Here is a 25,851-nt window from a genome sequence, read left to right as displayed (position 1 = left end):
TCACTTATTGCAATTTTGAGTGTTGTGCAAAGTGTTTTATAAGTACATTATCCTATTTTTGAAATATAGAAAGATATTTAAAACCTTAACAAAAATGATACGAGGGTACTTCTCAGTCATATGAGATCTCTTAATACATTGTAAGTTTCAACTTTTTCCAACTGATTAATATAATTTGCAATCCATCAGCACTGAATTTTTTATCAGATTTCTAATGCAAAATATTTTACACACCTGCTGTAGGAAAAGACAAACTAATGTTTGTGAATCATTTTCATTGCAAGGTGGTGGTACAGCAGTTAACATAATTTGAGGCTTACAGTAATTGAGATTGAATCTAAAATTTTACAAAACTTTAGTTACAACCTTTTGAACATAAACCACAATACAGAAATTACCCAATCATAACATTTTTTCATAAAAAAATAAGAATTCATCCAAAGGATAGAAGATTTAATGACTCTTGGCGGAGTTCCACTTTTTGGTTGAAATGAGAATAAAAGCAGACAGCAGCTTCATTTCTAATTTCAAGAAACACAGTATTTTTTAACAGTTAAACAGCATTATATTTGACTAACAAGCCAAAATATATATTTTCAAAGCCTTATTAAAAGCCCCTGTATTTAACAGTGTGAATGCTGAGATTTACGAACCTCTGTGAGCCAACACTGCTCCTTCAATTCTCAAAAGTAATTATAAAACAAGCAATTTGAGCCACAAGCAGCAGAAACTGTCGAGCTTGAGGTTTTAACCATCCTCACAACACATCCCAGTCTGCAGCCTGACTCCAGCTCCCTCCCCTGGGACACCCCAGGCCAGGCAGAAGGACCAACCAACACATCCCTGGGGACTGGCAACCCAGGGACACCAGGCAAAAGGAACAACATTTGAACTTCCCCAGCATTTTTCTGCAGCAAAGCCACACGTGGCAGTGTCAGCCCAAGCTTTTCATCTGCCAGTTCTCTTCATGGCGAGCCCAGGGAGGCAAAAGCTGGAGAACAACCTCAGAATCACTCTGTGATGGAGCCAGGAAGGCAACTTGTGGCTACACCCAGCAAACAGCCTTTGCACAATAAGAAAAAAGGTGGGGGCTTTTTCAATGGCTGAGTCATTTGCTTTATGTTTTCTTTGTTCACTTTCCAAAATACATATAAAAAGCTTCTTGTGTATCATGTTAAATTCACTAAAAATTTGTGACCTCATGCAGAAGCAAGGCTACTGCAGATGTGTAAGATCCCAGAAAAACAACTGGCTTCCAGCACTGGAGGTATCATCTCCAAAAACATCTCTTACAGCTAAAATGACTAAGCAGATAAAACAGCTCTCAGCCACAATGCAGAACAGACTGCTGACTTAATGGATGACATCAGAAATCACAAGCACTAAGGCAACACAAGACAGTAGGGGCGGCTGGCTAAACTGAACTTCGAAGTCCTTTAGATAAAATGTCTGCAATACCAACTCACCTTGAGTACGAAATGCCAGATTCCTGAAGAACATGTTCATATCAAAATCTGGGCTTTCCTCAATCAGGAAGGACTTCTTCTCATAGCAGAAATGTATACATCTCCTTTTACCCAGAGAACAGTATTATGCAAAATTCCCATTTTGACAGAAGAGTAGGTAGGATGAGAGGTGAACATTTGTACAGTTGTGCATTGCTGCTAAACTGAAACCATGTCAGTAATTTAATGCATTAATGAATATTAGGAAACAGAATTACAACTGACCAAATGTATACATTTCAGATGTATATAATATGGGATTTATTTCCTTTTAAATTTGTAAATTCTAGTGGGCACTCAACACATGTGTATAGGTAGCTGTGCTTCCATTCTTCCCTGAAACTAACTCATGTTTCTTGTGAAAACTGAAATAATCCTAAAAGTATGGTGTGGTATGCAGGGAAGCTGAATTTTTATCAGTTTCTTTTATGCTAATGATAAATCAATGCAAGAAGTTTCTTTTGGCTGTATATATTCTTAAATATTAATAAAGATACCAAGGAAGATTCCAAGCAGAACACTAGCTTGAACTGTGGGAAACACAAATTCCTGACATACTTGCAAGTTGATAATTCTCCCTCTTCTTTATTCCTCTGTGAGTTATTAATATGATAAAGGGTTCAGGCACCATTCTTCATTTGCAGTAATTGCATTTATTTTACAGTAATGATTTTTTCTCTAGTAATAGATTCATTAAGGGTAAGTAAAGTGCAAGTCACCAGCTGGTTTTGCTCCTTCTGAAAAGGACCTGGACAGTACAAAAGGTTCACAAGTTTTATAGAAGTCAAGAGGACCATGCTATTGTGAAAAAAAATTGGACTGTCACATTGCAGAAGTAAATAGATTGCAAGGCATGTCATGTAATAAACTCTACATAGGATTGGCACCAGCTTATCTGAGTATCATGCTCACCTTGGACCACTGCCAATCAAGAAAGGCACAAAACAGCTGGAGATAGGCCAAAGGAAAAGAAGAATGAGAGAAAATTTGGAAAATGTGAGCACTAAGGAACCATTGAAAAAAATAGCAGTTATTTAACCTGAGGAGGGAAAGGCCAAGGAAAGATATGATAGCAGCTTTCCATTAAGCCAAAGAAGAAAGGAATAATCTGCTTTCTGTGCCTATAGGACTGGACAAGAATTAATGCCTTCTTGGTAAGAACATTTCTACATGGAAAGAAAATGTTTCCTCTATTGAGCAAATTGCAGAGTTAAAATGGACTGCTGCTTTCACATTGAAACTCACGGAAAGTCTCTGAAAATGATAAACATCTGTCAGGAATGGCAAAAATACTTTATTTTGCCTCTCAAAAACAGAATGGACTAAAAAGAAATCCCAATGCCCAATTCTATTTTTATGATTTTTTGAAAGCATGGCACTTCAAAACAGCAAGCTGGACATTGGTTTTCAAACTACATAAAAACATACGTCTGTCTCAAAAAAAATCATACTTTTCAATGTTATTTAATACAATAATGATAGCAATTACAAAAATGAAACCGCATTAAATAGAATTTCTTCTGTATGTATTAATATTTTTCCTGATTTCTACAAGTTTAATACCCTTTCTCTATTCTTAAATCTGTTTACTTCCATTTCTAAAATATAAAACATAGTCATTGAAAAATAGGTCTAGTAGGAAACCTTCAGTTCTCTCAACCAGACCTTTCAAGAAAATAGAGAATGCAGCCAAAGAAAGAAAAGCCACTTATGGAATTACATTTAACAAAACTTCTCTTTTAGAATCATAGAATGCCTTGGGTTGGAACAAATCATAAATATCCTCTTGTTCCACCCCCAGAGCAAAGCAGAGCCACCTCCCACTAGACCAGATTGCTCTGAGCCCCATCCAACCTGGCCCTGAGCACTTCCAGGGACGGGGCAGCCACAGCTTCTCTGGGCACCCTGTGCCTCATTGTAAACAATTTGTTCCTCACAGCCAACCTAAATCTGCCCTCTCTCAGTTTAACCTCCTTTCTCCCTGCCCTGTCCCCACAGGCCTTGGGAAAAAGCCTTTCTCCACCTTTTCTAGGTCCCCTTTACACACTGAGAGGCCACAGAAAGTTCTCCTCAGAGCCTTCTCTTCTCCAGGCCGGACAAGCCTGGAATTCCCAGCCTGTCTCCCCAGGAGAGGAGCTCCAGCCCTCAGAGCATCTTCGTGCCCCCTCTGGACCCTTCCAGCAGGTCCATGTATTTCTTCTTGTGGGGACCCCAGAGCTGTGGGCAGTGCTGCAGGTGGGGTTGGTTTTATCATCTGTTCTTTGAAAAAGGCCATTTCAATAGGATGTTATATTTAAGGTGGTACTCAAAGAGCATCAAAAGAATCTTATAAATGTTGTATCCTACTGTTTGGGCAATAGGATGGGATAGATTTCAACATTAATAACAGTTTCATAAGTTATCCAATATTAGTTAATTTGCTTTGACCAGTAAAGGTACTCTAAGCAATTACTTGGCTGACATAGAACAAAAGATGAAGTGAATTTACATATGAAGTGTACACAATATTACTCTCATTCTTGCTAATACATTGTCATCATGAGAAAGTAAATGAAGGTATTCATTTCATTCATATTTGTGCTTTGGAAGAGTCTGAATATGCAAAGCAACATCACAGCCTCATCATGCTACAATGTAAATAAACACAGTATTTCAAATAGCACCTGCTTCTATCACATTCTATTATTACCAAAGTATGTAAAGTATGAACATTACCTTTGAACTGAATAAATGTTTTAATTTAAAAATATAATTAATTCCATTGTTCAAAAACTGGAATTAAACCATCATGCAATGACTCACAATACTTCACAAATAATTTGATGACTGCTACTGATCTTTTTCATTGCAGAGAAGTTTAGCACAATAAAGTAAATTTCCCAGCTTGGCCATGATTCATTTTGTAAGCCATTTTCTGATACAAAAATGCAAAAAACCCACATAAGCATTATGAAATAGGATTCAAAGTATTTTTAAAAATACAGAACTATTGCCTGAACCTTCAGAGACACACCTTAAAAAAATAGTCTTTATTATTCACTGCATCATTTGCACTTTTTACATAATGTAATCACAGGATTTAAAGAACTCAATTTAATATTTATCCAGGACCTGGCAGCCAGTATTTTACCCTGAGGGATGTAACTCTTCATAAATGCTCATTTTACAAGACACTGGAGCAGTTTTGGCATTACCAGCACCTCTCACATAAACCATGCTGAAAACTCTGGTTTATCCTGCCAAATGCCTTTTCTACATATGGTGTTTAACAGGGGTCTGTAGGTCTGAAAGCCAGTAACAATAGATTTAAGTTAAAAATCTGGTAGCACAAATGTATTTAACACAAAAATTTAAACAATGCTACATTTTCATGGATATATTTACCTACATACCTCACATGCGTATAAGCAATTAAAATTATTCTTTACATTAATGCATTGTGTAACTCTTGTAAAAAATTCTTTCTCTTACACTTTCCAGTAGCTTCCTGAAGTTTAATTCTCCTATTGACATTAGAGGCAGAGCTTCCATTAACCTCAGCAATACAGGATCAGGCCACAAGAAACCCAAAGTAATATATTTAAACACAGCACATACACATTTTTTAAATTGTCTGATTATGCAACGATGGGCTTGGCACTTTACTGGGTTAACTGCCCCAGTAAACTTCTAAATTAAAAATTTAAATAGCATATTTTATATACTACATCATAAATACATAAATACTACCACATAAATAATGACAGAATAAAATCCAGTTACGTAGCCACACATTGTTAAAGACGGACTTGATGAAATTTTTATTGTAGGCAACAGCAAACTTCACAACCTTTTTGACATTTGAAGTCTGATTTGAAGTCATACTGTGACTGAAGGGAATCCGCTAAATTTAAGTAGTATTCAATGTAATTCTTCTTTAGAATTAAGACACTTTATAAAAAGATGAGTGATAGACTTAGTGTTAATATATTGACTACTAGATCAACATGACACTGAAAATACTCACCACTTTCAAAACAGGCGTCAAATATAAGATGTCCTTTTTTTGGCTGTCCACAGTAACCAGCTGGGAGAACAATGTATTTGCTCACGTTCCCTGCTATGATATCATCACTTCCCATGGCACTGCCTGTTGCAGTAAAAGTGAAAAAAAAACCCATGAGCACAAAAAAATATATATAATGTATATAAACCAGTAGAAGGTTACTCCCCCATGCATTTCTACATAAAGTGAAATCTGCACCATTTAACAACTGCACCAGTAAATGACTTTTTTCTTTTCAAAGTGTATATAAGAATTTGGGTATAATAATGGCATCATCTGTTAAACTTCCCTAAGGAACAAACCACCCAGCCTGGTTTCTTGCATCTTTATGACCTGTGGCTGAACCCTCTCATAAGCATTAGTCTGATATTTAGCCAGATGTACTTCTTTCAACAGCAACTCTCTAGTCTAGATCCTGCTGAATTCCCCAGAATTTAACTTCTCATCAGCTTCTTTATCACAACCCTCAGAAGCATCTTCCTCCCTATCAACATTAATGGGATCTTCTTCCTCTATCCTGCTGCCTAGTTTCATGTATCTTAAATGAACTTAGAACCTTTGAGACTATTCATTCCCACTCATATTTGAAATTTTAAAATTATTAGAAGGAAAAGACATACACCCATGGAGCCGTGTGACCATCTGAGCCCTCCCCATTAGGAAACAAAACTCAGAAAAAAACTTCAATAGAGAAATATTTTTTAATGCAGCATTTATTTCAGGGTATAATATATAAGGACATAAATTTTCCATAAAATGGCATGATTTTTGTCAAAATACATCAGCAGTGAATACATTGAAAGCTTTATCCTTACAGGAAAATTACAATAATAAATTGCAGTCTGCAAAATATTTGTTTCCAAATAGGGATGGAAGAACACTAATTTTTATTTCCATTTGAGACATGTACAAGAAAGCAAGTAAATAATTGTTTATTATATTATACATTTCTATTATAGTGAAAGAAGCACTCAGCACTTTCTTCACTACTTACAGCTTGGACAAGAAATGTTTAACAATAGAAAAAATATCTTCTGTATTATAAAAAATGAAGAAATGGTATGGCTTCAAGTGCAGAAGGCATGTGATGGGATAATGGGATGATAATATCTTATTTCACTCTGATAAATAGGGCTACTAAGGCTTCTAGAAATAGACTTTTGGTCTGTACTGATTTTTTTGACATTTAAATGGGATGTGGGGGATGATAAATGTGACATAAAGCTCAATTTGTTTTATTTTTATATTGAAAACTATTTCGCACAAGTTTTACAAGCAATTCATATTGTCCCTGAATGATGAAAACAGCTTATTAATTAAGAGTGACCTTTCCCCACATAAAAGTATTCCACCTCTTGAGGCAAAACACCTTAGCTGAGGTAACAAATTATAACAATGTACTAGTGACACCATAGTTAAAGGGTCTGTCAGGCTTTCTATCATATACCCATATTTTCACAGGTACATAAATCCCATCTTAAAAAAAAAAGCAAATCCAGGTGAATATTTGGCATATGAATCCCCAGTCCCCCCCAGGAAGCAATTTGACCCTTACTCTCTTTGCAAAGTAGTACAGCAGAACAAACAGAATTTAGACCTTTTCTTACTTTATCAAAATGTAAAAATGTAGATATTGAATTATGCATGATTGTGTTTCTTTAGCAAAATTATTATTTGTAACCTCTAGGTTATTTGTTTTAGACTGAATAATTACCCACAGACAGCAATATGTGGCATTTAAATTGTTTTCTTTAAGTGTATAATTGCTGCTTAGGATATTTTAGCTTAAGATGTTTTTTTACCAGCATGCTGATACAATTTGCTTAAAGCCTGGGAATTTCAGAGGCAAACTGAGGCCTGGATGGGGCATCTGTGCATGTGCATGGCTGGGATGCTGCTCCTTCCTAAAATCCACCCCTCTGCATTGTGCAAGCTGCAGTGCAGAGCAGCAGCCAGAGGAAAACCACTTGCTCTAGTTTCACCCGAGCTGGATAAATATACACCTCTTGCAGTTAAGATTAGTCATCGGTCATTTGCAATCAAACATTGTGGAATCAAGGATACAAAGAAAAATTAGTGGAAAACCTGCAAATCACCATGAGTGCCTGAGCTTCCAGGGACCAAAGTGAAAGAATGGGAGTCACCTGAGTAGAGCTGTTTGAAGACTGAACTCCTCTTGGTAAATGTTCCCCTTTAAGTCTCAGCTAAAAGTAATAGGCCTCTTGGAAATCATAAAAGATAACTGGGAAATGCTACTTAAAGATGAAGAAACTAGAAAGGAATACATTCATAGCACTGCCACCATAAGACAGTGGAGAAAAAGCAGGCAGAAGAGAGAGTTACATCTCCCTGGCAATTTAGAAAATCTGCCAATGGAGTCTTTACACAATGCAGAAGGAAGCTGTCAAGTAACTGTGTCCCAGCAAAAAGTTTCCATCTGCTCCTCCTGACCTAATGTAGCCCTCCAGGAATGAGAATAAAATCGTCAAATAGCCTGTAATTCATAGTCATTTAACAGTATTTCTCTCCTAGCATGTTCTTTATTCCACAGTACTTAGAATATTCAGAATGCACTGTTGCTATATTTTGAGTTATCTTTAATCTCTAAACATGAAAACCTGCTGTCTTTGAACTTCCCATTATTGAACAGCACAACAGCCCCACGTCCCTTCTGGCATGCTCCCCTTGGGTGATAAAGAAAAGGGCAGACCACTGCCCCAAAAGGAGCCCGATGGTCCATTATAAAACACGGCTTCGTGTCTGTTCAGCAGCTGCAGAGTGGTGCTGGGAATACATTACCACCCTCCATGGAGAGAACAGCTACCCTGGGCTCCAGTCCTCTGGCCAAGAAAGAGATCCTGTCCTCACCACTGGGGAGCCCTAAGCAGATTTTCCTGGCTGGAGGCAAAGATGTATGACAGAACCTTGTGGGGAAGGGAAATAGCTCTTCAATCTGAAACAAACTGAAAGGGAAAGAAGAGAATTAACTGAAGTACATCCTGCACATTCCACTTAAGGAGACCAGATTGTCCTTTGAAAAAAAGGGTTAGATAAGACAAGCAAAGGCAAAACCTAGCAAAGAAGTTGTCTCAGAATATAGTTCTTATTTTGTCAATTATTTTTCTTATGGGTTGTAAGACACATAGCTATTTTATTCTAATTCTTCATAGCTTAAACTCCAGGAGGCTCCAGCAAATCCCTGGGATTTACTTTTACCACAGTATTAAACTTTAATGGTAATTTTCTATCAGGTATAAAATCTGTAGGTGCCTGAAATCTCTGTAAGTATATAAGGCTTTAAAATAAAACCTGGACAGAGTCTTCTGGTATCTGTATTCATCACTATTGTCATTGTGGATATATTTCACATCAAACTAGTGAAAATGAATAGAATCAGTTCCAGGAGACTGGGATTCGTGGGAGGGAGGGTTTGGAAATTTCCAGAGTTTCTTTGCCCTTCTTAAATTCAAAGGGTAAAGCCAACATTTTTTTCATTTAGGAAAAGATTAAATCAGTATTTGCTACAATAAACATCATGGAAATTTAAGTATATTTTCTTTAAACACAGCAGTTTCTAGAGGAAGGTACCTCTTTAGAAAGTAACAGTGATTATTAGAATTGTGTAAACAATGAGCCCAGCTTCCAGAAGTGCCAAACATGAAAACCCACGGAGTTAGCAGCCAGCAGCTACCCTCATGCTACATTAGGTATGAGAGCACAGCTACATTAAAACAGACATGGAAAAATACAGAGGCAATTTGCCTGGAAAACCTGCATCATTCTTCTAATCACGCTTACTGCCTAACAATGACAGCCAATTAGAAAGGTGAGGGAATACAAACACCTACAACAACTGCAAGGCAATTCTGTAGAAGTCTTTCTTTAATTACAAATGTCATCAAGATAGCCTGCATTCTCTTATGAGATCCTCATTGTAGAATAAAATTAGGATACATTTTGCTACTGGAAACAGCTGTGGTATAAAGATCTAATTGCCAGATCCCTATCGTCCAGAGGCCAGGAAAAGTTTCCAGGTATCCTAGAAAAGCTCCATCAGCCTTGAGCAGTACTGTTAATATTAACCCATACAAAGAAGTGAATCTGAACTCTCGGTACAGTTTGCAAAAAAAAAAAACCATTCAGATGACCAACAGCAACTCCTACTAGCTCCAAAATATACCAAATCTCCAGATGAACACTGCTCAACTCACACTTTGGCTAAGTAGCATTTATGGAAGTTATGCCAATAACAGTGTCTGCTCCACAAACCTGAAAACAGTGTAATTTTAGCAAAATTCTTTTAAATGATAGCATTTAGTACAAGTCTATAGTCTCAGTAGCTGATTATGTTCTCTTATTTTGACTTTTTTTACTAAAAGCTTTTCATTGATAGCTAAATAAAAGCTATCATTGCCCCTAGGCTTCAGAAACACTGATATTCAGGAAGACAAGCTATTTCTGCTATGAATTCTGAATCCTCTGTAGCCATTCTAAAAATCCTACAGGCAGCAGCAGTCAGGAACTTGGAATTCCAGCTCCACTGACTTAAGAATGCTAAGAAAAAGAAGAAATCACAACTGTCATTTTGATCTTCACAGCCATGTATCCCGAAGCAAGGCTTGGGCATGACCCGGAGAATCTAAACATACTGCAGAGCGCTGTCAATCTGAAATGTACTTAAATCACAGGCACTGTGATCTGAACAGAAAGGGAAAAAATATGTTTAGACTATAAATCCCAGGGTTTGAGACAATACCCGGCGTGGTAGCAGCCACACCTGCTGCCTCACATTGGGGTACTGTGCCCATTGTGTCACCATTACCTATTTCAAAGGTCCAGCAGAACAAGGAAAATGTTGGTTACCAAAAGAAAGCATTGCCATACAGCTTGGTCTAGTTCTAAAATATAGTAACATTCTAAAATATAGTAACATCGTGTTGTCATTTAAAAGCCAAATTTGAGATAAAGCAGCTTTACAGCAATTGTCTCTTCAATTACTTTCCTCCTCCGGTTTGACCAACAGACTGCTTGTCAAGTCTGTCTCCAAACTGTAAGATGATATTCATATTCAAGGAAACAAGCAAAGTAGAGATGAACTGCAGTTTAGCAGAGATTATCAGGCAAATTCTGAGATTTGCACAGGTTCTGAAAGTAGTCAGGAGAAACAAACTGCAATCCTACTGCCATGGACTTGAAAGAGCTTGTGGTTGGTTGCACGATAGGAAGGAAACAAAATTTATGGTTTGGGTCTTTCATTCTATTGCACAAGTTATTCTTTCTTCAGAGGCTACCAGACAATATTACCTTTCAACCTTCCCAACACAACTCCTTTGCTAATCCACCATTAATTTTTATTTTGGGTTAGAAGCACAGATAGATCTAAATACCTCATGCCTCTTTAGATGCACATACCCAAACTCCTTTACTCTGGTAGAAGGTATGGAATAGGTGTCTGAGTCAATGCTCAGGGTGGAAAATAATGTTCTTATATGCAAATATGTAAAGCAAAATGATCACTAAAGCTGGTGACACATGGGGTGCCTACAAAAGGCTCAGTAGCACCACAAAGAGAACTTTGCCTGAATTATACTGAGCAGAACCCCAGGGCAAGTAGGGACAGAAAGGAAATGAAGTGCCTTAGCCCAAAACAAAGCACTGACCACCAGGCTGGTCAAGTGTGAAAAGGTGATGAGAAATCTCCACCACGAGGTCCTTTCAAACAGACCAGATCCACACAGAGATACAACTATCAATCCAAGGTCAATTATAGCTCCTGTCCAAAATCCAATGAAGAACATTTAACTGAAGATATCTGGCAGACAGATGCTGCTCTGCACGACGACTCCTCACTCCCAGGGGCTGGCATTGTCTTATGAGTTTATAGAAAAAGAAGAAAAGTCAGCTTGTGTGGACTTGCACTTGTTTCATACGTGATATTTGTTTCCAATCTTCAGCCTAAAAGCTTTATTTCAAGATTACTCATTTATTATCTCAGTATGGGCTATTCCAAATGATATACTTTAATGTTAGAAATGGAATGGAATTTTTTGTATCATTTTTGTGAAATCCAAAGTGTCCAAAAAGGTATGAACAGGTTTTTTTAATAAAAATTCTGAAAAGTAATTAATGCTTTGAACTCAGTATGCAAGAAAAAAAAATCTATTACTCTTTCTACTGAACTTATAAGCTCTGAACTAAAATTCTACCACAAATGAAAAGTAAAAAGAATGGAAAATACAGTTGAATCAAATACATTAACTGAAAAGATGTTTATTTAAAAACATTGTAAGGATCAGTGAATTTCATTATATATAGATTTATTTTTTAACAAGTATTTGGTATCTTGATAACATCAAAGGTACCACAGGATGCAACAGTTGCTATAGTAGCAATACTTAAGTAAAAAAACCCACATCAAACAAAAACATAAAACATATAAACAGTAAACAAAAATATAGTACACAGTATGACACCCCAGCTAGCAGAGAAAAGAGACAATAATAGCTATTAAGTTGAACTAGTCATCAGAGTTGCATCTGCAAAAAAAGTACCAACAAGTCCATCCTTTCTGGGAAATAAGGGATGGCTCAGAGAATTAGGTCTGCATATGAATGAGAGGAGATGCTGAAACATCAGTGGAAAAGCACACAGGAATTCAAGTTCTGAGTCAAGAAGAAAAAATTTAGGGGCTGTTCCTACCCTTCCAGGGGAAATTCTGTGTCTAGGGATTCTGAGGCAGGAAGAGAACTGAAGAATTAAAGGTGATCCCTTTTGTGGTACTATAGGACTTCAAGAAGTGAAACTCTTTCAGAGATTGCATCCCATATCTTTCTGAAATTTGTATGCAACTGATTTCCCAAAGACAAGGAGGGCCTGTGACCTGCAAAAAATACTGAGTCAAGCAGGCAGGCAATTGCAGGGTTTCGAATTGTAGTGGAGCAAATTTCAGGTAAGGGCAAAACCTGATATTACTCATAAAACTGGAAGAAGATGGTGGTGGTTGAAGTTACTTACTAGTATTTGCTGGTGCCATCCTAAAATGCTGTAAATATTTCCCATGCTATTTAATACTGAAACAAATCAGCTTTTATATACCTAGGTTTGTGTTATATGTGAGGGAGGATAGGACAAGTGGAAGCAAGGGAGAGATTCATGGATATATGCTGTGTATACATCCATATATACTGGATAATATGTATATACCCATGTTTCAACAGCTGCCCTGGGTGTGAGGCACTGATTTAACAAAAGCACGTTATCTCACTTAAACTTGACAGCATAACTGCAAGAAGTCATGACAAAATAAATTTCAAAACTAAAGATAACTCACATTGAGCCAAGCTAAATATAACTAAAGCATCTTATATGTAGCAACCGATGCAATGACCCTGACCCAAGATTGTACAGCCTTCAGTGACTAACAAAGTTTAATCTCTCTAAGTTAAAAACTTTGTGTGTCTCCTTTCTTGGGGACCAACTGATTCTCATTGGGAAACTGAAAACTATTTATTACTCAATAGGTAATAAATATTCTTGATATAACAGAGAAGTAGGTTTATTTCAGCTTTTCCAAAAGGCCAAGGCTTTATGTCTTGTCCTAGTTTTCAGACTCCTCAGCCCTGACTATCACATACAAAATGTTTGTCCACAAAAGACATCTTTAAAAAATAGCATATGAAGTACCATGGAGGTCTTTCAAGAATATCAGAAAGGTCAAGTATGGAACATATAAACAGCACTTTTTCTGTGTATGAAAATTAGCCTGGTCATGCCAGATTCGTAGCACTTTTCATGTCTTACTGTGTCTGCTGATTGAACAGGAACTTTCCAAATTTATATTTAAAGAGATGTCTATGCCATAGTGTGGGAGCATGAGCTTATCTGCTGAATCCCAGGAAGGCCAAAGGGAGACAGCATAGCTGTGATGCTGAGCTAGCAAGCTGGATCACGGACATTATTCCAGGGTTAGCACTGAGGGAATACAGCTGTGCTTTCTAATTTGGATAGAGCTTTTATCTCATTCTCAGCTATTCTTCACAAGCAATCAGCCTGGTGAGCCTCAGGTCAGCTGTGGCACTACACCAAACCCACTATTAACAGCTATTTTTTCATACCTAAAGTGCAACTACGGTAAATTTCTTGCAGATGGACCTGTCCAAAATTTAAAAAAAGAAAAAAAAATTGATTATCACAAATTCAAGAGTGTTCAGGAAACTTCTATTCAATTCCTGATTCAAACACTAACATTGTTATGGTGGTAATGAATCTTTATCCACGGGAAACTGGGCCTCCCATGAGGGTCCAGGGCAGGCAGAAAATCCTGTGGGGAAACACAGCAGCAGCTTTGCACAGCACCATCCCTCTCTTCAAGGCCTTGTACTTCCCAAGTGACTGGAAGAAAGGTGTCACTGCAGCTGCCTGGGCTTCCATCATGGGTGTGGCACCTGAAACCTGGGCAACCTCAGCACACGGACAATTTCCATCGTGGTCATTACAAACCATCCACGTGTCTTTCTTTGGGTTAAACTGCTATTTTCCTTGGTTTCCTTGGCTCTTGGTTCCTATTCACCTGTTCTTCAGGGATGTAGGGATGTCTTTTGCCAGCTAACTTAACCCAGCAGTACTTTCAGCCACAGTTTTTTCACTTTTGAGTTACACTCTCCTTCACTATTGCATATTTAAAATAATTTGGGGGTTTTAGTAATACTTCTGAAATAATTTGTTCCCCCAGGTTGCTGAAATCAATTACACTATTAATTACTGCCATTTTTATAATTACTCATTGAAACAACTCTTTTTACTTCTTCGCTTAGAATAGCATTTCCCTCTACTCTCCAAAACAATCTGTTCCAAAAAGTAGTATTTTAAACCATTGAGAATTTCTTTGATCCAAGCATTGTCCACTCACATTCCCTTTATTTAAGAACATAATCTAGAATTTCTTTGCAAACAATTAGATCATTTCAGTTTTATTTTATTCACAAAGTATCATATAGCAAAAAAAAATTAAATACTGTTTCAGAATTCCCGATTTCCAACATAAAAATGTCAGCAAAAACAAATCATCTATTAACTGTCTTGCATCAGCAACATAACAGGAATAAAACTACAGAGAATGCTACTAACTAATACAGCATATTCAGCAGGTTTTGTTTAACTAAGCAAATACCAAGTTGATACAATATTTATGGGAATATGAAATGCATACAAAATATTTCAAATATTCAGAACACAAGCCAAAAATTCCACCTTCAAGAAGCCTTACACAGAAAAAGCTCTGAGACCAAATTACTGTTTATTTGTACTGTTCAGAAATAAAATAACCAGCAGATCTGGGGGTATTGTGCCTAGTTACAAAACATCTGCTATTCTGGAGCACCACAGGTTTTGGGTGTAGGTAAGTAGTACAGAGGCAAGTTTATCTCAAAATCCTATTTCACATGGACAGTTCTCATGAAATAATGCTGCTGCTTTTGCATTTGTATAGGTTATGTGAGGAATTTTTGCATTAATCAAACACATCATACTACCTCATCTGCATTTTATATGCATGAAAACCTGACAGTCACTTGCCAGGCTTCCCAGCACTGAAGTTGTCTGCAATCACAAAGTGACTCTGCTGCTTACTGCAAATGAAAACACATCAGCAGAGCTGCAATGAATCCAAAAGGGCTCTCTTTGCAATGGATTCCTGCTGCTCTGCTCTGGTGATTCACGGGAACTGATGTTCCACTTGCTTTAGTGGAGATTGAAATTCAACACATTTTTCAAGGTGCTTATGAAACAAAATGTAAAAGGAAAATCCTGCCAGTTTTCACTCATGATTCTGAGATCCACGGCTAAATAAACAGCTCTGTTGAATTAGTAGGCAAATGGAGTCATTAGAGAGCTTAACCATCTAATAATAATAAGAGATCTACTTTTTCCTCCAACCCCTTTTCTATGCTTGATTTTTGACATAATGAAACTATGAAATAAGATAGTTTACAATCTGAGAGAACAGAGATACATATGTATATTAGAAAATATATGTATCAGAACATGTGAGTTTTAGTCTCTAACCTTTACACATTACTTATCCTAAAATAGAACCAATCACAAAAAGCACTTACTATACAAAAATGCATCAAGTTTATTGCCAAACTTCTGCAGGATGAGAGCCCTAGATTTAATACTAAAGTCCACATCCTGAGTTTGAGAGTCTGCAACAAAATAAAATGGAAGTCATTATTATTTTGGTAGAGCAGTTTTCCAAACCATTTCAACATACAAATAGTAAAATTACTTCAAAAAACATATGTAAAAATCCAAAGTTAACAAATACAACACTTCTTAAATGGCAGGCTTGGCCTCTGTGGCAAAGTGAAGAAAATGAGTTGTGGGGACAATGTGACAAGGAAGATGGGATATGGGATACATTGACATGTACCCATAACCAACTTCAATTAATTGTAAATTGGTTTACATCTGTTATAGATTAATGGCAGACACAGCCTGAGCCCACAAGAACTTATTATCTCAGGTACAATGCAACCTAAACATGGCAATTCTGCATCAAGGCTCTGCATGCCAACTACCTTGGGGGATCACTTGAGAAATCTAAGCTGGTTTCTGTAGATTCCCATTGTTCTGGAAAAGGGCAGCACGATCAATCCTCCAGAAACAGGAGTGATGCAGCCCGGTGCACACACCCAGGTGCCTGTGCTGGAGCTGCTCTACATGCAGCAGCACCCCTGTGAGCAAAGCAGCACGGCTGCATCTCAGGGACATCAGCAGGAAAGAGCTGCACAAACTCCCCTCGTGGCCTCCAGCACCTCTTCTATCCAGGGGTTTCTGTTACCTAGTTATCAGACATCTTCATTTAAAAAGTTTAAAAAAGGTAATGATGACTACTCAGCCATTTCCCTCTGTGACTTCTGTCCCCAAGCAGGTGCTGTGGATGAAAGAGGAAGAGGAGGAAGGACAATTTCCCAGCACAGACAAGTTGTCCATCTCCTGTGGCAGCTGACAGATATTGTGTGAGGTGTCTCACCTGGAGGGCGGGCTGGGGCTGCAGACCTCAGTGCCCCACTCCTGTTAGTGGCCCCATGTGCAGATCAAGCTGGTTCCATCGTAATACAGGGAGATGATTTTGAAAACCTATTTTATTGAGCATTAAATCTATATAGCTCCACTTCCAAAAACAGAAACTCTATGTAGGCCACATAAATGCATTCTGAGGTTAATCTGGTCTTTTGCATGAGACTTTTGCCTACTAAAAGCAGTGACAAGCACACTAAAGAAACTTGCAGAAACTACTGTTTTACAAATTTCAGTCTAAAACCTATTAAAATTCTCAATATGTCTCATTTTACTTTTTACAAATTCAAAAGCCTCCTCTCACAAGTGCTAGTAATTAATAGGGTGCTTTGAACTTCACTGAAAGAAAAAACGTTGGGAGGCTTGAGGTAAGTAACTTTTCAAAGCTTTGATTATTCGTCAAAGAAGAAATGTATGAAATATGGCTAGGAAATGGTAAACCATTCAAAAATGGCAACACCCAACACATTCCTGTTTCTTTCTTTTTCAGAAATTATATCTTCTAGCTGTATAAAGCCTTCATTAGTATTTCTCAGGTCTCCTTATATGGCAAATTATGTAACAAAAATATGATCAAAGCTTTAAGTACCAAAAATATATTAGCAGCTCCTCTTCGATGAATTTTTCTAGTGGGGATTTTTTTTCCACTGAATAACTGAAACACCTTGGAAGTTACTTGAATACCAACCTATTGGCAACAGAGTCTAATGATTACTGTAATACCTCTCTGCAGCGACTAGAGTTAATTTCTGTATACAACTTCAACGAATATTTCAGCTTCTGCAGTTAAAACTGAAGTGGTTAATAGTCTTACAAAGGGCCTCAGATTTACTAAGAAATCTTCCTCTAATGTCCCCTGGACTTCCAACTGCTCTGGCTGAAATGTACCAATGCAATCGGTAAGTTCTGGAAAATGCCTTTATTGAACAAAATCCATTTTCGATTTGTTTACAAACCCATTCTGCAGCATTTTATAAATAACTGCAAACATCTCTTTCTGCAGCGTGAACATCTGCAAGGCTGGGCCCAGGCCCCACACAGTTTTCCAGTGATGTCTGAAGCCTCCTCGTGCTGACAGGAGGATTCAGTGGGCACATCCCTTTCAGCAAGAAGGCTGCAATGTCTTTACCCTAACACTGCAATACTGCTGTGCTTACAGGTTAGTTGTGTAGATTACAAAATAAGCTCTGTTGTTTGTATACACTTTAAAATTCAGAAATCATTTAGGAAAACTTAATTCAGTTGAAGAAATTAAGTTTACCTGGGGAATCAGAAGTACCACTGATGTGGGGTGTTATTTTAATGACCAAGATTAAATAATATTGTTAAAGTAATTAGCTGATCTCTCCTATTTTAAACTTCCTCATAATAAAGTCAGTGAATTAGTTATCAAAAAAGGCTATACTTAAAGACAAATAAATTACATTCTTACTTAGTTTGGCTTTTTATTTAAAAATTAAGGCCCCTGAAAAGAAAGCAGTTATGTTCCCGATACTAGAATGCTGTCATACCATATGTGATTAAATATTTTTAAAAGAATAACTATTCTTTTTTGAAAGAATAATGAAAAGCTACTTCAAAACAATCATATTAAAATCAATTAGAAAACACTGCAGAATTTAAACAGCTGTTCTATTGGCCCCTTCACGTGCAGATCTCTGAAATAATGAGCTCAACACTAAGTGTTTTAGGAACACTAATTACTACACAAACTTTGGATGGGGCTTGAGCATTCAACAGAGGTTTGCAGCTTTCCTGCCTGAAGCCAGGTCACAGCACGGCTGTGAACACTTTGAACATTCCAACCATTCTTACCATAAAATGTGACTCAACGCCGCTCTGCAAGGTTCCCACTGTGACATGTGAATAAACATAAAAAACTCCACATTCAGTGGGAAGCCTGCTCATTCCAATAACCAGGATCTTTGGTCTAAAGACATTTATTTATATCCTGTCCAGTACTGGGAGTAAATGCCTTTTCTTGCTTTCACTATGGTTTCAGTGATGATGACACAATGAAATACCAGAAATACTAATATCCACAAAATGACTAGTGACTGTGGAATAACACATATTAGAACTGTCAATCCAGGCTAATATGCAGTTGCCTCAGATAGAAAACTATTACAGGACTCAGAGATAACCTGCACCCTTCGATCGTTCAGGTCTCCAGATGCAAGGCCTCTGAAGGTAATACAGATGCCTTGAACAGAAACCTGGAGATAATGAGATAACTAGTGAAATTATCAATTGGAAAATACTTTTATCTGGTTCAGGGGCCAAAAAATTTAGCAAATACAGGCACTCTGCACTCACTACGACCTACTCCTAAACTGTCCCTAGTGAAGCTAAAATTACCTCTTTGCTACAGAACTGGAAAAATAACATTCATCTAGTTTTGATCAAACTTACTAAACTGGTTGTTTTCCTGTATCTTGAATCTTCCAGAGGTTTATGACAGCAAGGTCAGCTGAGCAGAACAACTGGAAGTCAAAGCAAGAAGCTCCTGAGAGTAACTAACTAGACTCAATCACTTTCATCCTCCTGCAGACTTCATTTGTGAAGATTTACGTTGCTTTTAAGTTGGATTCCCAGCCTGAGACATGAAGGTTTCAGCTGGAAAACCAAACAGGTGGCATACAAATTCAGAGTTTACTGCAAAAAGCAAATTTAAACTTTTAAGAAAGCAGGTAGGACTAAGGAGCCAACAACAATGGGAAAATGATTAATTCAGAGTGAAGTGAGCTGATTTGCAGCACTTTGACCAAACATCAGAATACAGAAACTATTTTAATGGATTAGAGCAGATGTCTGCCTAGTCCAGTGAGGATAGCAGCAGAACATGAACTCTGTACTAGACAGGTGTGAGATAATCTACCTTCCATATTAAGTCTCAGTTTTATTTGAAGTACACAGGTTGGGTGAAACCATGATATAGAGAATAAAGCTGAGCCTAACAGTAGACTAAAAGCTGATGGAAATCACTGTTCTGAAATGCTTTGTGCAATTCTGTGTGTCCTAATCCCCCTCCCCAAATAAAAAAAATTAAAAGGTTAAAAATTTTCAAAAATAGAAACAAAAATCTCCTACAGAGAAAACGAATGGAATATGAAAATATTTGTATATAGGGATAGAGTAAGAATAATTACCAGTATAAGACAGATTAAGAGATTTACTTCCCTATAACAGAAAGAGATACTAATAAAACAGAAATGAAAAATTCTTGCATTATAGAAATGTATTTTCCTTAAAGTATAATTAATTTACAAAATGTCTTGACACAGTGTATTTTCAAATCCAAGAGTTTAGAGGGGTCATAAGCATCCTGTATGTGCATAATTCACTGTCAGATAACTTTTAGGAAGAAACCTAAATTTTTTAACCCCTTATCTCTAAGTGCACACTGTATTTTTTTTTTTCTGACATCGACTCTTGTCAAACATGGGTTCTGAACTAAATCAGTAAAGGATGGTCCATCACAGCAATTTGTGCTGCTATAAAGCATGAATAAAGTACCTTCAACTTCTCTGTAACACAGTTTCCTTATGCAAAAAATGCAAATAACAATCAGTATTTCAAGATGGGAAGATAAGATGACGAGAGTTATTACTTGCGTTTTCTGATCCACAACTGAAAACATGATGTTGCTGTTAAAAAAAAATCCAGCAAGAATAATATACTCATACAGGTTAAATTGATTTATATGGTTTGAACAATGTTCAGTCCTTCTGTAATGGCTTTATTCCTCTTGCATTTGTGCAAAATGAAGGTTCCAGGGGTGCATTCCTGTATCTCCTAAAGACTGCTGAAGATCTCACATGTGATGAAGACACACTAAGCAGTGAGGATGCAGCAGGAACATTCCCCAGTTATGTGTTCAACAACAGTGTTAGTGTCACTCAGCAGTGAAGGGCAGGAAATAAGAGATTCTTTGAGGGATTTGCCATGGAAAGAACCTGCCTGTCGACTTAGTGTTAGCTGACAGTCAGAAAAAATCCAAATCACCCCACCTTTTTTCTCCCACAGCCTAGTTTCCATGAACCTTTCTTTAAAGTGGGCCAAGATCACAAGCTTGCTTCCTCTTCTCTGAGGGTTTTGGGTCTTTTCCCTATCTTTGTTGTTCTTTACATTTTTAATTCCTTATCAGGTTTCTCCAAAATAGTAGGACCTGCAAATGAAACTTGCAAAGTGGCCAGACAAGCACTGTACAACTCAAGCAGATGTGTACCAGGACTTGCAACTAAACATGAATTCAGCAGAAGCTGAAACAACCACATTTTTCAGAAAATAATTGATTATTCAGCTGCAGTGATCAGAAGTGGAAAAACTTCTGGGCAAGATTAAAATTAAAAAGCAAACACTGTGAAGCTGCAGGTTTAACTAATACAGCAGAGAACACAAGTTAATCTGGAAATAGTATGAAAGTTACATTCCATGTTGAAGTTACTGACAAGGGCACAAGCACAGGGGGTAGGTAGGAAAGCTGACAAAGTCCAGTGGCCACTGGAGCTGTGTTCCCTGATTCACAGCTCAGGCAGAGCGGATCACCTGTGTCAGCAGTGTTGCAGAGTGCAGAGGATGAAAACAATCACCTGCCTCACGGACAAGTTCAACACACTTTAATAAACTTCACAGTGTTTTTCCACGGGTTCATAAACAGTATGGCTGAACACAGGGAGTTCAAGAACCATATGGACAATCCATTTAGATGTAGGCTCTGTAGCATCATTTCCCAGAACACAACAGCATTTGACACATTTAACTCTTTTTTTCACCTTAAGTGGCACAAAAATTTAAGATCTGTTTTATGGGTAATGCATATTTGTTTGGAGCCACTTCTGAGGCTGAAAAGCATAAGCACAGCAGCTAACACAGCAGGCTGGGAAAATGAACTCCTGGTTCAGGAACCCAGACAATTTATGTATGGTACTGTGGGAGATTAAATATTCAGGAATATTGTCATCTTTGTTCCATCTTCCAAATGTTAGCATCTCTAATTTTCCTAATATATTTTGAGGGCTTTTGTTCTCACATGGATTGGAAAATATCTTAACTGTGTTTTGTTACAACAGGAAAGACCCCTACACCTAGAGAATCCTTATCATTTATGAGGAGACACAAAACTTCAGTTTCACAGACAAACTTATCTCACATACACAGTTAAAGCCCTTGTTAATGCATCCTGAATAGGAAGAATAACATTTGGCACCTTCCTGAAAGAAATCCTCAGTCACAGGAGGATGTAACATAAGGGATGGGAGCTGTCCGGTGTGCTGCTCGCTGTCCTTCTGCAGCCTCCGGGTACTTTACACCTCCCAGACAGGTCAAGCAGCACCTGCAGGTCAACCCGCAAGCTACCAGCCTTGTGCTGCAGCTTCAGTTCCAGACCTGCGTCTTCACGTATTACTTTTTCATGCGAATTCACGCAGGCGGTCGCTTCTTGTGTAAGGGGAGCTCCTTTGCACCTCCGGTTTGCTCTGCTCTTCGCCACCTCCACCTTTGCCCCTGCGCCGGAGGATGGAGCAGAGTGCGGGAGGATGGAGCAGAGTGCGGGAGGATGGAGCAGAGTGCGGGAGGATGGAGCAGGCTGCGGGAGGATGGAGCACGGTGCAGGCTGCCCCATCTGCCTCCTCCTCTGCCCCGCCGGGGCTCGGCCCCGCAGAGCCGGCCGGGCGAGCCGGCCTCTGCCCCTCACACCTTCCGCCCCACAGCGGGTCAGTCCCGCTCAGGCAGGCCTGGAAAGCGGGGGTGTCTTCCCTCTCTACCTGCCTGAAAGAGCTTTCCCCACAACCACCTTGTCCCTGGGAAAACTCTCCTTATCCCCCAAGGGACGCGGCTTTGCCCTTCGTCACAGCTCCCCGGGCAGGAGCCTCTACCGCGGTCCCTTCACCACCTTAGTGCCCTCGGCCAGAGATGCTCTCCCCCCGTCTCCCCTAGGAGAAGGGCTCCGTCTCCGCACTCCGCTGCGAGCCAGGCCCCCTCGACCGCCAGAAGCCCCTGGAGAAGGGGGGCTCCCCCGCTCCCCCCGCCCAGGCGCTGCGGCTGGCACTGACCCGTCTCTGCCGTCCTGCTCCTCTCCGCCATATTTGTTGTCATCCCGCCACCCCCCCAACGCCGCCCGGCCGTCGCCATGGCAACGCGCGTCACGGCCATGGGGGAGCCCCGCGCGCCCCCGACATGGCGGCGGGGCTGACGGCGCTCCCCGGGGACAGCCCGCCCGGGAGAGCCTTCCCTGCGAGCCGCTTTCCGGGCTCGTCCTGCCCGGAGAGAGCCCTTCCCGGGGACAGCCTGCGCTGGCACCGGCCTCCGCTCCCGTTCTCGCCCAGCCCTGCGGCCGCCGCGGCGCTGGCGGGCGGGTCGTGGGGGAGCGGCGCCGGCCGCCCGCCCCTCACGCAGCACGGCTCCCGCCCGCACGGCCGCGCCCGCCCCGCCCCGCCCCGCCCCGCCGCGCCTCCCGCGGCCGCTGTTTATCGGCGCTGCTCGGACCGGGAAAGGAGGGCTCGTTTTCTGCTCCCTGGTGGCTGCCCGCCACCTCGGCAATTGCCGTCACTGTGCCCCGGAGGACAGGGCTGTGCCGGTACCGGAGTTCCTCCGGGGAGCCCGTGGGAGTCGGTGTGGGCCTGAGGTGCGCACAGGGCTCTGAGGAGGAGAGGCTCGTTATTACAGAAGATCAGTTAGGTTGGCAAAGACCTCTGAGATGATCAAGTCCAATCTAAGAGCAAACACCGCTATGTCAACTATGCCATGGCACCAAGTGCCATGTCCAGTCTTTCCTTTAACACCTCCAGCGACGGTGACTCCACCGCCTCCCTGTGCAGTCCGTTCCCAAGTCTAACCACCCTTTCTGTGAAGAAATTCTCCCTGTTGTCCAATGTCCCGGTGTTATGGAGGTGTACATCCCCCTCCACACAGCTCAGCGGGGGCAGAGGGGCTGGCAGCCTGTGTGGGTTCGGGGTCTCTGTGGCCCCAGGAGCACTCTGTCCCTCCTGCTCCGATTCCAGCCTCATGCACCGAGGTGCAGCACCGGCAGAGAGGGCCAATTCCTGTGTGCGTGACTGCCCCACCCTGCCCCAAGACTCAGCAGGTGAGTCTGGTCATGTGGCAGTTATGTCAACTTTTATTTTATATATATTTTTTTTAATTTCTTAAGGCAGCCCAGTGGGGAGCTTCATTATGTGTGTGAGTGTTGCCCGTCTGTCTCCTTGCCCCAGCCCCAGCAGGTGAGCCTGACCATATGGCAAATGCAGTGCTGGGGACGGGAGGGCTTCTGCGTGCGCGTGTTCGCGGGCCCGCTGGGTGACACTCACCATGTGGCAAACACGGCCATGAAGGCTCTGGTGCACAGGGGCTAATTATGTGTGTGAGTCCCGGGGGACCCGGCAGGCTGGGTGTGATCATGCGTGTCGCGCTAATGCCGAGGCGCAAGCTCCATTGTGCATCCTCTACACAGACAACTCCAGCCTCTGGGCAGCAAGGCTGACCACGGGACGAGCACAGCGTTACAAGCACAAGCATCAAGACTCGTGTTTATGTGCGTACACAGGCAGACGTGGGGCTGAATGCACCCCGAACCACGTCGCTCTTAAAACTCTGAAACAGGGAGTACATGAGCAATGCTAAGCAATGGAAACAGGCAGGACTATGTTTTACTCTCAGGTGTTTGCTCCCTTAGATCTAGTAAATTAATGTAACCACTTCCTAGTGACCGGTGACTAGTCAGGGAAACAATCCAAGATTAAAAATTAAGCCATGTAAAATTGTATCTTTCTCCATCTAAATTCTGTTATTTAAATATCACTTTACCTCTTTGTCTTCCTACCTAGTATGTGCCTTTTCTGGTCCAGTTCAGCTCCTCTTAACAACACTCACGTGTCACGTCAATACCTACAGGTTCTACATGCTTAGATTTTTCTGTGGCATCAGTTGCTTCCTTTCTCCCTGGAAAAGAGAAAGCCTGCTCCTTTTTGCAGCCTTGTTCATTCTTCTTTCAGTTCATAGTTCTCTGGTTATTTCTGCAGCATTTATTTTTGTGGTTTCACTTCCTTTACTGTTTCCTTTCTTTCTCAGCATCACTTAGGCCTCTTTCCTTTATCTATTTCTCTTTGCTCTCAGTATCTTACTTTAGTATTACATAAGCTAACTGAACATTACTTTAGCCACATTCCTACTGCATGATTAAATACCTGTCTGAAGGAGTGTACCAAGGGGGCTTTGTGACGGGGTTGCAAGATACACCCTTGCACAGAAGAATGTTGGAGGCCATCTAGATCCAAGCTCTGCAGAAGTATTTTCTAGATTTTCCCCTGTGCAGCCTTTATAAACTATAGGTGGTCACTCGCATACTAAAAAGGTGGATTTGTCTCGCTGCTGACAGAGAGCTACACTGCACACACCCCCACAGACGCGTTCTTTCCCTTACAGCCTTGCTCCAGGCCAGCAAATCACCCAGGCCTTCTGCTCTTCCTTATTTATTGCTGGGCAAATGATCCTGGGACTTCCCTCTTCAGAATATGCCACATATACTCTGATCTTTCTCTTCTTTCTTTTATGTTCCCTGGTAGCCATCTCCTATCCCAACTCTCCTTCAAATAATTTCTCATAGTACTGATCTCTTCATTCTTTATTTGATATTTCTTTTATTATCTTTTTTAGATTTTGAACAGTTCTGTCCAAGTTTGCAGCTCTAGTCTGGTTTCTTAACATGTCCCCACATCCCCTTATTCCCTTTGTTCTACTTGCTATTCCAGCTTTAGTGTCCCCTCATCCATATTTCATTCCTATCTATTAATACCCATATAGCATTTTTCATCTGTAAATTTCTAAGAATTAAGTGCCTGTGGAGAGACCTTCCATATCTGTTCTTCGGGTGACCTCTTTATTCACATTTCTCTGAGACTCGCTTCTATGGTGACCACAAATACGAATCCAAAGGCCTTTTGCATCTAATTGCCAGGCGATTAACTCAACTCAAATACCTGCAAGAAGTTCTATTGAAATCAGAGACATTTGGGGGAAAGCACTTTTTCCAGTCAAATTATCTCTTCTGAGTTAACACACTTGAAAAACCTAGAAATGCCACACTCATTTTTTTAGTCTGAGTTTAATGCTATGTTATAGTCACCTCACCAAGCTGAAGTGGTGTTAAATATAGATGATATGCAGTCTTTCCAAAAACAGTAAGATAATTTGACAAGAGAGAACTAGAAAGTTCATATAGAAAGT

General features: G+C 40.0%; 1 protein-coding gene across 3 annotated transcripts in view; it reads right to left on the bottom strand.

Moving 5' to 3' along the window:
- Positions 1-22,974, bottom strand: part of LOC134555496 (BEN domain-containing protein 5-like) — an 898,337-nt gene extending 875,363 nt beyond the window's left edge. For all 3 annotated transcript variants that reach the window (XM_063407113.1, XM_063407114.1, XM_063407115.1), the window contains exons 1-2: positions 22,683-22,974; positions 5,512-5,634 (exon numbers count right to left, since the gene is read on the bottom strand). In XM_063407113.1, coding sequence (XP_063263183.1) covers positions 5,512-5,634; positions 22,683-22,782 — 223 coding nt within the window. In that variant the 5' untranslated portion in view covers positions 22,783-22,974. The remainder of the gene's footprint in view (positions 1-5,511; positions 5,635-22,682) is intronic.
- Between the last annotated feature and the right edge of the window lie 2,877 nt (positions 22,975-25,851).

This window comes from Prinia subflava, chromosome 10 (genome assembly GCF_021018805.1).
Source record: "Prinia subflava isolate CZ2003 ecotype Zambia chromosome 10, Cam_Psub_1.2, whole genome shotgun sequence".
Classification (NCBI taxonomy): Eukaryota; Metazoa; Chordata; class Aves; order Passeriformes; family Cisticolidae; genus Prinia; species Prinia subflava.
The sequence above is the reverse complement of the archived record's forward strand: the minus strand, read 5'-3'. Positions and strand labels throughout refer to the sequence as shown.